Genomic DNA, 11,764 nt, shown 5'->3' with positions numbered 1-11,764 from the left:
AGTTTTTTGTGTGCTCTGGTACAGCAACAGTCCAGAATGGACTGGGCTTTGACTAGCTTTTGACTTCTTAATCAGCAAAATTTTCATTGCTACTTGCACCACATACATTCTAGATACACTTAAGGTTAATCTATACTTTATAATCAAAACCAATTATGCAAGATATTTCTATTTTTCCTTATTCTCCATGTACAGTAAAAGTAAAGCTAGTATTCTAGCTATTGCCAAAAAAAGTCTAATAAAGTATATTTTTATTTCATATTAGAGGAATCAACAGCGCCACTGTAATAAGGCACACAATAATGAACTGCTCTGACAAATTTTGCAAACAGAAGTATGATCAACTCTTGTAGTCACAGACACACCAGAATGACTTTTTATTATACTTCTGCCACAGAACAAAGACACAGAGCCAGTGAAAAGGAAAATGGTAGCAAAAAGTATTTATTAAACACCACATAATTCAATTTCACAGTGTGGCATTAAAACCTGCACTTGCTCCTTGGAAACAGGAGAGCTGAATAAACCTGTGAAGGTAGGGTAGATCTTGAAGTGTAAAGGTAAAGTTTATTAAGAACATAGTAAAATACCACTGCCAGTTCCAGAAAAAAATTGAGGGTAAGGAAAAGAAATAAAGGCAACAACAGCCAACAAAATACCCTTGGAGTGTTCTGTGTAACGTTTTTCAAACAAGAAAGCCTACAAAGGCTAAAAAACAGGCATAAAGTTCTGGGTTCTTACATTCAAATATCAAAAAATAACAATGGCAAATACAATTTGACCTCTATGTGTACAATTAAAACAACTTTGCAATAGATTTTTCTCTAAAAAGGGCAGTTTTCTGTGGGCTGAAGTGTCCGTGTATTTAAGTGGAGGGTTGCAGCTCAAGTGGCTAGGACAGTGTGTGGTTCTCAGTCTCCTGCAGGAACACCAAGCCTGCTCATGTAGCTCTCCCACGCTGCCTTCCTGTACTTCTCTGCTTCCTGCAGACGGTCTGAGGCTGCCAAGATGCCACGGCCCACAATAATGATATCTGAGCCTTTTTCACCAATAACCTCCTTGGGGCTTAGGTACTTCTGTCCAAGGTTATCACCTGAAACACAGACACCATTTTTTAAAATTTTTTGTATAAAACTGTATGTACTAAAAACCTTCAGAGAGGTGCTGGAAAACAAAACAGGTTCCTTGTCCCAGCTCTCATCCCAGCAAACCACAAACATAACCAGGAATTGCACTGCCAACCAAAAACACTGATCAAATTTGACAGCAAGCACTCTCCTTTTTCACGGTTTACCAATCACTATAGATGGAACAGTTACTCAAAGAAGACTCAATCAGGATTACTAAAATTAGCCTAAGCCTTCTTAAAATAGGCAAAACCCCCAAATACTCATGTAAAAGCTTGTGATTTCAGTTTAGGTCTCATAAGAATTAAGTATTGCAGAGAAACATATCTCCCCTATCTGCTTCAGTGATAACCTCTTCAGTCAGCACAAGACTTTCAATTCATTGATACTTTACCTATATCAATACCAAGTGCTTCAGCTGCACTTCTCTTTTGTTATATTTTTTTTTTACTGCTACTAAATAGTTTTACACGTAATCTAACACTCATCTGAAGACATTTTGCATGTTTTCAGGAATGTGCTTTATGGTATGCACAGACCTCAAAACAAGAAAAAAGGCTGCACAGCCTGCTCACCGCCTTCCAGAGATCCCAAGAAAGGAATCAGCATATCCAGAAATATGGGAGAAAGCCCTTAGTGGGAAACAGACCCCTCCCAGCTGATAATAAGCATCCAAACCCTCTTCAGAAGCCACTTTTTCACTGGAGACTAGATCACTTCTGTCTTTACACAGACTAAAAATATTTTGGAAAAAGTTACCTCCAACTTGCAGCTGCACTCCCGGAGTTAAGTGTAAAAATTCTGGTTTATTACTAACTCTAGATCCACATATGAATCCAAAAACAAAATCTGAGTTGTCTTCAGCCATCTGTACCTGAAAAAGATCAGTGAACAATTAAAAATTATATACTTAAAACTCAGCTGGCCTAGCAACATGTTTGTCATCCACCCTCTGACACTTTAAGCTGTGTGACACAGGGGTACAAAACACCTCTTGCTTTCCCAATGTAAAGTCACTCTTTCCCTCTGGCAGGAAAGTGAATATCATGTTTCTTTCTATTTCATAAATAATGCCATGAATAAATTTAAACTAATTAGAAAATAATTGCTTAAAGAAAGAAAGAATAAAAAAGGGGGGGAGGGGCTTTTAGCAAACTTGGCACGTGTACTAGAATTCCAAGTGAACTCTGACCACCTCACATCACCGGCCTACAGCTGCAACCTTTAAACACACACAGTCACATTCCTGAGTCTCCAAGGACAAAACAAACACCTGTAATAGAGCTGGAGGGACTTTCGGAAGTGCAAATATCAGAAACACATAAAACCTTCCCGTCACACTTTACAAGCTTTTAACCCGACACAAGAGCACCCACTTACTGCAGCTTTCGTGTATTCACCAGTTGCAAGGGACCCTTGGGAACTCATCTCTGCAACCAGGAGACAGCCACGCTGCAGAGGGAGACCCACTTCCTTGAGACCTTTCACAACCCCAGCGCCTGGAACGGCGTGGGCATTGACGATGTCCGCCCAGGCCGCGATTCTGAACACGCCACCTGAGGACACGCAGGGAGACACAGCCAAAGAGTCCTCAGAGCTGTGTTCAACAGCCAGCACAAGCTGGACAAAAACTGCTGCACACTTCATCACTCATGTTTAAAAGACAGTTTTACTGCTGAAGCCTGACAGTTACAAGTTCAGTCTCATCAGACAGTTCTGACAGCGGCCTAACCGCAAAATATAATCTCTCAGTTTACTTTTCACAAACACCTGTTAGTGTCTCACCTTTAATATTTACTGGGACATTTATGGCAGCCCAGAAATCTGCTGTCACAGGTGCTACCTTCCCAGATAGCATGCAGGTTATATGGGACATAAGGGTCAGTAAAGAGAACAGCAGTTCTGCAGCTGGAGATGGAGTGTCAAAGGAAAGCCATGCTGGGCACACAAGCGGTACAGTAACAGTTGGCAGCAGTTTCTCATGGCACACAACTCAGGAGTACTTACTGAGCACAACCATAGATTCCTAAAAAGATCTAGGTTGGAAGGGACCTCAGGAGGTCATGCCCTCTCAGCAGGGTTAACTTCAGTACCAGGTCAGATTGCTCAAGGTCTTATCCCCTTGAGTATTTCCCAAGGCTGGAGATTCCACGCTCTCTCCTGGCAACCTGTACAGCACTGCAGCTACACACACCAGAGGCAAAGTTACAGTAAATCCAGTTGATGATAATCACCTTCATACTGATGTTTCACTGTGTTTCCAATATCTGCAAATTTCCTGTCTTCAAAAATCAAGAACTCATGTTGATCTGCAAGCCTTCTCAACTCCTTTACGACCTCTTGGGTGAAATCATTCAAGATGTCTATATGAGTCTTCAGGATACAGATGCTGGGGCCCAGGGTGGCAGCCAGCTGCAGCAGCTCCTTGGGGCTGGTGACATCAGCAGAAAGGCACAAGTTTGTTTGCTTCTTTTCCATGAGCATGAGAAGCCTGGCTGCAATAGGATGCACCCCTGGCAGCTGGGCACGAGCGCTGAAGCTCAGCTCCTTGCAGGGTCTCTTCACAGGAGCAGCTCCATTCTGAACCACTGCCTCAAACACATTCCCCTCAATGAATTTTTTCACCTTCTCAACCATCTCAGCAGCCACTTCTCCCTGCTGCTGGAGAACCTCCAGCACCCCAGACAAGGTGCACACAGAGTGCAGGCGAATTCCATGTGCCTCCAGCCTGGCCTTCCCACCCTGCTCCCTATCCAACAGCACTATGGCATCTGTGACTTTTAATCCTTCTTTCTGAAGAGCTTCTGCAGTTTCCAGTACACTGGATCCACTTGTTACCACATCCTCAATGATCAGGCATGTCTCTCCTGGATTAATGGTGCCTTCTACCATCCGCTTAGTACCTAAAAAATAAAAAGCAAACACTTCACCAAATTAAGAAAGGTTGGATGACCCAAAAAAGCCTTAAGAGTATCAAAACTTTACTAGATGGCATCACTTACCACAGTTCTTATCACAGCTCACTCACTGACCTGCAATTCAGTTCATAAAGACTCTTACTCCTCCAAGCTGATAAAATACTACTTTATGTTTCCAGAAGTTATATTCCATAAAAAAACTGACACAGTTAACAGCACAAATTCAAAGATTTGAATAAGACGACTTCAGAAATTTAGTATTGTTATGACTTGAAAGCTCAGACTTACAAAATTATTCTCTCATTATTTAAAACACCTTTTAAGGCAGCCAAAGTTATTGGCACTCTTCAGCACGGCCCCTGTTTTCCACAGGCAGCGTCGTGTGCTTAATATGCCTGTTAGAACAATTAGAAGGAGTAAAACCTCAAGTGCCTTTGTCCTAACTCACAATAAGCACACATCCATGAAAGGCCTCCTGGGGGGCAACGACAAAGGATGCCTGGCTTTCCCAGGAGCAGTTAACCGCTGTCACAACTGGCTTGTGCTTCACAAGGAGGAACAGCAAATGTTTCCATGCCTGGCCACGGCCTGACACAGGAGTAGCATTTAGTTTTGACAAGTGTTCCTTCTAATCACACACTGTTGGAAGAGGTTGTGTAGAAATCCAGTTATATGGCAGGTTAATGCTTCAGTCTGCTCTCCCTCTTTCCTTTATCACAATAAAAAAAAAACGGTTCATTGAGTGGAGAAGCGACTGCTGCTCACCTGGCCCACTGACTACAGGACCATAGAATAATGAAAGAAAAAGGGGGTTGAGACATAAATGAACAAGAGACTAGAAAGGCTCCTTTTGGTGTCAATACACAAAAAGCTCTGTTTGAGAGCAAAACGTGGCTCTGGTCTCAGCATGCTGGAGAATCTGAGTTATAAATCCTCGTTTCTAGATGAGGCAGGCCACTAACCCAGAACCACAGCAAGGGTACCAAGGAGGAAAACAACAACAACAAAAGACATTGCTAAAGAAAAGAAACAAACTCTCATAAACAAAACCAAAGAAGCAGCAAATACCCTTCAAAATCTCCAAACCCCGACAACAGGACCAAAGCTGTAGCCTTTATGTAGGCTGGGATGTAGCTGTAGCCTGGGATGCTGTGGGAGGTTTGCTTTAGGAGGGAAAGGGCCTGCTTCTTAAACGGCAAAAGAACCACAAATTAAATGAAGTCACTTCCGAAAGAAGGTAAGTCGCAAAATCTTGATTTGAAGGCTTTACCGTAGTCTTTTCCTTCCTTCCTCCGTATAAGCATCGGAACCTGATTTTCCGCGCAGATGATGGTGGCCAGCGGCAGCGCCGTGTACGGAACGCCGCACACACAGTCGTACTCCACACCCGCATCTTGGGCTGCTTGGAAAAGGAGTCCCGCCACCTGGAAAGGGAAATCAAACGCTTTTTAAGAGCCAGGCTGGCGCGAAAGTGACTAAGTCAATGAAAACCTCTCTGCCCGGCACGACCCGAGAGCCGACCCTGGCGGCTGCGGGCCCTGGAGAGCCGCGGCAGCGCCGCCGCCCGCGCTCCTCCGCCTGAGGGGCCGGACACACGCGGGATCGGACACACGCGGGATCGGACACACGCGGGGCCGGGGACACGCGGGATCGGACACACGCGGGGCCGGAGACACGCGGGGCTGGACACACACGGGATCGGACACACGCGGGGCCGGACACACGCGGGGCTGGGGACACGCGGGATCGGACACACACGGGGTGGAGACACGCGGGGCCGGACACACGCGGGGCTGGGGACACGCGGGGCTGGAGACACGCGGGGCCGGACACACGCGGGGCCGGGGACACGCGGGATCGGACACACGCGGGGCCGGAGACACGCGGGATCGGACACACGCGGGGCCGGACACACGCGGGGCCGGACACACGCGGGGCTGGGGACACGCGGGGCTGGAGACACGCGGGGCCGGAGACACGCGGGGCCGGACACACGCGGGATCGGACACACGCGGGGCTGGGGACACGCGGGGCCGGACACGCGCGGGGCCTGGAGACACGCGGGATCGGACACACGCGGGGCCGGACACACGCGGGGCTGGGGACACGCGGGGCTGGACACACGCGGGGCCGGACACACGCGGGTCCCGGCGCTCCCCGGCCCGCACCTGCCGGAGGAGACGCGGGTGGGACACGAGGCCGCGCAGATCGATGTACACGGGGGAGGAGCGGCCGCTCTTCAGCACGAAGTGCCCGAAGCGCAGCGCGCCCGCCCCGCTCAGCGCCGCCGCCACGGCCCCCACAGGCCCCGCCGCCATGGCCGGCGCCGCGCACGGAGATGATGCGGGCGGGAGGGGCGCGGGGCGGGGACACCGTGCGGCACACGGCGGGTGGATGTGGCCCGTCCGCGTCCCCGCCCTGTGGGGAGCCTGGGCCACCGCGGGTCTGTGTGCCCCATCCCGTGTCCCCTCCGTGTGGGGAACCGCACTGCGCCATCGCGGGTCCGTGTGCCCCATCCCGTGTCCCCTCCGTGTGGGGAACCCGGCTGCGCCATCGCGGGTCCGTGTGCCCGGGCCCGCAGCCCCCTGCGCCGTCCCGCCCCGTTCCCCCAGCACCATTCCAGTTCTCTCGTCACCCCGTTCCCCTGGGAAGCAGAAGCCGCCGGCGCAGAGGGTTTGATGTCACCCGAGGGTTTCTCCCCGGGTGGTTCCCAAAAGGCCGCTCGGTGGATGCCGGCAGGGTGACAATCCCGCGGGCTGGTACCCGGGGACATCCCTCTGGGAAACATGAAGTGAATAACGCCCTCAGCCAGCCCCGAGCCTCCGAGGCCTCGCTCAGAAAGATGCCACACATGTGAAATAAGACTGACCCGGTCTTCTCTCAATATTTTTATTTAATCAAAAAAGCCCAGAAACGGAGTCTTTAGTATACTCTATTTATGGGAATGCAAGGACAGGAGATGTACAGGTCGAAGCTACATCTGTAGATGATCATATATACTGCAGTATAGTAACAACAACATGGGACAGCAAGTAGTCACCTCACAACAGTACACATGAGTGATTAGACTTACAAAGGAAATATTTACAAACCTGCCTTTACAAACCAACATTGTGTGTATACAAAATGAAATCCGCAATAAAACTGAAGATACATTTAAGGCAGACCAGCAATACACCGAAATAATTAAGGCTGTGGAATTACTTTGCACCTTGAAAATGCTGAGCTGTTAGCAATACTGTTTCTTTTTTCCTCCTTCAGTGGATTGTTGCTAGGATTGAAAAGCATCAACACGTTCCAACTGTTTGCTCTTATCTCGGTGAATAAGTCTGAGATTGATTTTTTTTTCACTTGCTATTGCATTTGCTTTCCAAAAGTTATCAGCAAATTGACCTCAGTAGCAGAGCAGTGTTGAACAGTTTGGTAGAAAGAGAAGTAAAAGCACCAGCATCAGAAGTTGGACATGAAGGTGAAATATGGCTTGAGTAGAGAAGATGTTGGTTTTTCACTAGCTCCGTAACAAAGACTACAGTTACAGCAAACATTCAGCATCCTGACGCTATGGAAACACTCAGCACTATACAGATCCCAGAACGAGAGCACATCACTTGATGGCAGTGTGCAGTCAGCCTAGTAAAATGGGATTTGATTTTGTTTCCTTGGGAAAGCACCATTTTCTGATGGGATATGAGTGAATGAGCTCGAAAAGAAACCCAAGCCCTGTGTTAGAGGAGCATCCACCTCTGCTACAAAAGGAACAAGAACAAAAAAAGGTGGTGAGCCCCTGTGCGTGTAAGTTTCCTGTTAGACCTTTATGTGCACAGAGGAGCCTTTACATCTGTCTCTGAAGTTTATATTATCCTAAGTCACTTGACACAGTCCCCTCGTTACAAGGGCATTAAAATAGGGTTGTATATACTCAGGTTACTGCAGTCAGCCTGTATGCACAGTATTTGTAGCAAAGGCCTAACAGCATTGTCAGAAATGCTAATAAACTCCACTGAAGCCACAGCCTTGGGGTCAGTTGAGGGCACAGACTGTTTCAGCATTACCTTAGAAGTAAAAAGAGACATGTTACTGAAAAAAAACAATCCATAGTCTTTTAAAAAGAAAGGGCAGTAACACTGAATGAAACATGTTGGTATCACTGAGAAGAGAGAGACATTTTATGAATTCTAAAGCCTGGATTGCTTTAAGTCTACAACCCTGGACTGGCTGTGTGTGACTCCTGTAGTACCATGCACAGGGGGCTTGGCAGGTTGGGGTTGGTGGGGCCTCTCACAGGGCAGCAGGTGCCCCCAACACCTGATGGGAGCTGGCAGTTTACACTGGCCAGCAGAATTCCTGCCCTGGCCTGGCTGCTGCAGAGAGAGATGAGTTAATTGCTCATTGCACATTCATTAAATGAAGCCATCTTAAATAAGGAACCCCCCATGTCACTGTGTCCTCTGGACTCTGTGTCACCTTTGCTGCTGCCCTCCTGTCACTCAGCACCTGTGTCACTGTGAGCCACACTTTGCTGTCAGAGCAGGGTAAGGGCACTGTGGAGGTGTCTGATGGTGGTGGCTGTGTGCCCAGTGCCACTCCACACAGAGCTTGTGGTGCACTGTTGTCACTATTCCTGCTGGTCATCCTGGATGGTTGGAAGCTGCTGGAAAAGCTAAAGCCATCACACCTTCAAACCATTTTGGGAACATCCTGAGTGGTACACAGCTGCAGGTAGAAATGTTCCTCTTGGAGTCAGATAGTCCCTGGGGAGCTTCACTGAGAAACTGTGTTTGTTACAGACAATATTTCATGCACCAAAAAATCCAGTCATTGGAGAATGCTACACAGGGGGTTGGCTGTGGTACTTCTCACCCAGCGGGTGCACTCCAGGCCGCCTTACTGAGCTTCTGTAATCTCTTTACAATGGAGTTGTAGTTTTCAACAGAGTTACAGGACCTGTTGTATCTGCAGAGGCACCACAGGTTGGCTTAAAAAGACTTTGAAAGAGCGAAGTGAGGATACTTCCTCTGCATTTATCATATGGCAGCATTGCCCGTCAATTTTTTATTATTCAGGCAAAAGCAGGAATGGTTGATAATCACAAATGTCATATGGAAGTTCTAACTGGTTCAAGTATTCCTGAATGGGCTGTAAGAAGAATGGTGTTCAGGAAGAGGTGATCTAACATGAATATGGAAAAAAGCAAAATTACAAAAGAAAGTAACCCCAGAACATTCAACATCTTCAGAGTTCAGCACCTCCAGCTCTCTCAACAAGGAGTCTTTTTTGAATCTGAGTACCAGTACCTAATCATATATCCTCTCTCTTTCAGCCTTTTGGGTTTTCTTTTCTGTTACTTGATAGCAATGAGAGACTTAAATATAACCTTAAACAGTCCAGCTTTTTCCCCCTGTGCATCCAAAGTGTCTGCTGTTGTAGTTTGACATAAGAATGCAGGATGTAGGAAAACAAAATGCTAAATAACTCCAAATTTCATGTGATATGCGAAAATCTGTTTGTATTAATGCCAAGAGAAAGCCTGTGGCTTAAACTGTACCCATGGGCCTAATAAAAGCTGTGGGTTTTACAGACCACACTTCGATGAACGTTTTTTTAAGGGCAGCACAATAACAGCAGTAAGAGCCAGCTTTGACAAATAGGAAGAATTACAGACAGTCCTGTAGTGAGAAAGTACCTGAGGCTGGTGGTAATTAGAGACCTCCCTTGACTGCTTTCTGTATTCAGTTGCTAAGAAATTGCATACTTTGCACTGTTGCTCAGCATGAGAGTCTGGTCTTTATCTAAGAGGTGCTGCTGGATGGCTTAGAAAATCGACTTCTTCTCTGGAGAGGAACAGAGATAGGTTCTAGACGATTCAAAAAGCTGAACCTTCTGTGAACACTCGTCTCTTTCAAACCTTTCCACACTCCCTCCCTGTATTACATCTCTCACAGAACCACCTCTGACTCTGCTGAGGCACCTGGGCTCACCCTTCTGCCTGTGGCTTCCCGAATTCAAGGGCTGTTCTTTGTTGCACACAGTGCTGAGCACTGAAGGTTTTTGCTGTGCCTCTTCTCCACTAACAAAATACTGACCGCTCTGGTGTGGTGACAGAGCAAGCACAAAGAGAAGGGCCAGGTCTCCCCCCTGCTGTGAAAGAGAGCTTGGAGGTGGATCAAAAAAGGGCTATCAGAGCCCTGAGAATTTAACAGTACTTGCAGGGTATCTCCACCACCCACTGGCAGAGACAGCGCTTGCTCCTGCAGGCTCACAGTGCAGTTACTCAGATGGTAAACGAGATTTGACTCTCTCCCTTTACAAGAGAGTCTGTATGAGCACACATGGTCAGATCAAGCCCTTTTCCTTAGGAAAACCTTTGGTAACAACTGCCATTTCCCATTACAGGCACACAAATGGTACTCAGCACCGAGACAAAGTCCCCACATGCCAGGTGAAAAAATCTCTTTGATTGTAACCCCTCAAGGCTGTAGAGCTTTGTGATGTGGCAGTTTTCCTTTCCAGCTGGTTTTCCCTTCCAGTCCCATTTCTGGAAAGGACGATTTGGCCAGCCTACAAACTGCTGATTTGTCACTGCAGACTGCCTGTGTTGGTTATAACTAAGGCTGGCTCCATCCCTGTAACATCAATATGATGATGTTGCAACTTGGCTTGCAAGAGAGAAATGTATTAATTGTGAATATTATTTTTTTATTACAAATTAGGCTTTGGACATAAAAAACATCCTCATGAATGTTTTGGTTATGAGGTGCTAATGGTAGCTGAGAGATATTCACAAATTTGGAAATGGAACAAATGACATACTTTAAACACTGAAAACTATTTTCAAGCTGTAAGCACAAGAATGAACTCACCACTCCTACTGCACTCTGAAAGGTTTAGATGGACTTTGGGCCAAGCAATTCTGAAGCTAGAAATGGAACAGGATTCTTTATATTTATATATATTTATATCTATGATACAATATATGTATACTGAAAACCTGTGATAGAAAAAATTGTCTTCATCACCATCATCATCTAGTTTACAGATACTGCAAAAATTGGACTCTGCCTTTTCTCAATGCACAGGTTTTGCAAAAGATTTCTGTACAATGTGTATAAAATGCTTTTAAAAAACCCACCATAGTCCCATTGTGCTTAGTCAGAACCAGCTGTATGCTCCAATGAATTCATTGCCTTAATCGTAGCTCCGAAAGGTGCTGCACGTTGACTTTACACAGCAGAAAGCTCAAGGAGGGGCTTAATGGAGGATTTGGGTCTGAACACTGCCACGCAACACGGGTGTACCTAAGCCATGCCACCATGGGAGCTGATCCAGCAGTGACTGGAGCCTGATCTTGCATGTCCTATGCAGGCAAATTCCCCACTGAAATCACGGCCGACCTGGGTATATGGGGCATGAGAAATCGGACTGATATCCTGGAGCAGGCTTGCAATGATTTCAGCAAAAACTGACTGGTCCAGTTCTGCAGTACGTGCTAAGGTCAGCCTGGTCTCACTTTCCCCCACTATCCTACTCCTATTCTTTTATACATTTTGAATTCAGTTCAGCAAGATCAAGAGGATTTCTTATAAGGCTGCCTCACAAAGATTAAGGCAACTGCAATTTTGGCTCTCATTCCCAGTTGGTGTTTGCTTCCTGCAGTCTTTTTTTGGCGGTGGATGTGACAGTACCACGTGCCCCAAGAGAGGGACTCTGCCACGACTCTCT

At 46.8% G+C, this 11,764-nt stretch overlaps 1 protein-coding gene across 1 annotated transcript; it reads right to left on the bottom strand.

Moving 5' to 3' along the window:
• Positions 1-423: 423 nt before the first annotated feature.
• Positions 424-6,382, bottom strand: UMPS (uridine monophosphate synthetase). The gene is made up of 6 exons (XM_066323088.1): positions 6,214-6,382; positions 5,316-5,469; positions 3,362-4,030; positions 2,508-2,683; positions 1,887-2,001; positions 424-1,093 (listed from the first exon to the last, which is right to left on the bottom strand). Exons 1-6 carry the CDS (start codon positions 6,361-6,363, stop codon positions 912-914), a joined length of 1,446 nt encoding a protein of 481 aa, XP_066179185.1. The 5' UTR covers positions 6,364-6,382; the 3' UTR covers positions 424-911.
• Between the last annotated feature and the right edge of the window lie 5,382 nt (positions 6,383-11,764).

This window comes from Sylvia atricapilla, chromosome 7 (genome assembly GCF_009819655.1).
Source record: "Sylvia atricapilla isolate bSylAtr1 chromosome 7, bSylAtr1.pri, whole genome shotgun sequence".
NCBI lineage: Eukaryota > Metazoa > Chordata > Aves > Passeriformes > Sylviidae > Sylvia > Sylvia atricapilla.
Note: the sequence above shows the minus strand (reverse complement) of the source record. Positions and strands in the feature narration are given on the sequence as shown.

Bases quoted from the DNA above. Each gene is read 5' to 3' on its own strand.
- UMPS (XM_066323088.1), bottom strand. From the start codon at position 6,363: ATGGCGGCGGGGCCTGTGGGGGCCGTGGCGGCGGCGCTGAGCGGGGCG. The intron at 5,470-6,213 runs GTGCGGGCCGGG...TTCCCTTTCCAG, and splicing joins ACCCGCGTCTCCTCCGGCAG to GTGGCGGGACTCCTTTTCCA. The intron at 2,002-2,507 runs GTAAGTGGGTGC...GATCTTTTTCAG, and splicing joins GTGAATACACGAAAGCTGCA to GTACAGATGGCTGAAGACAA.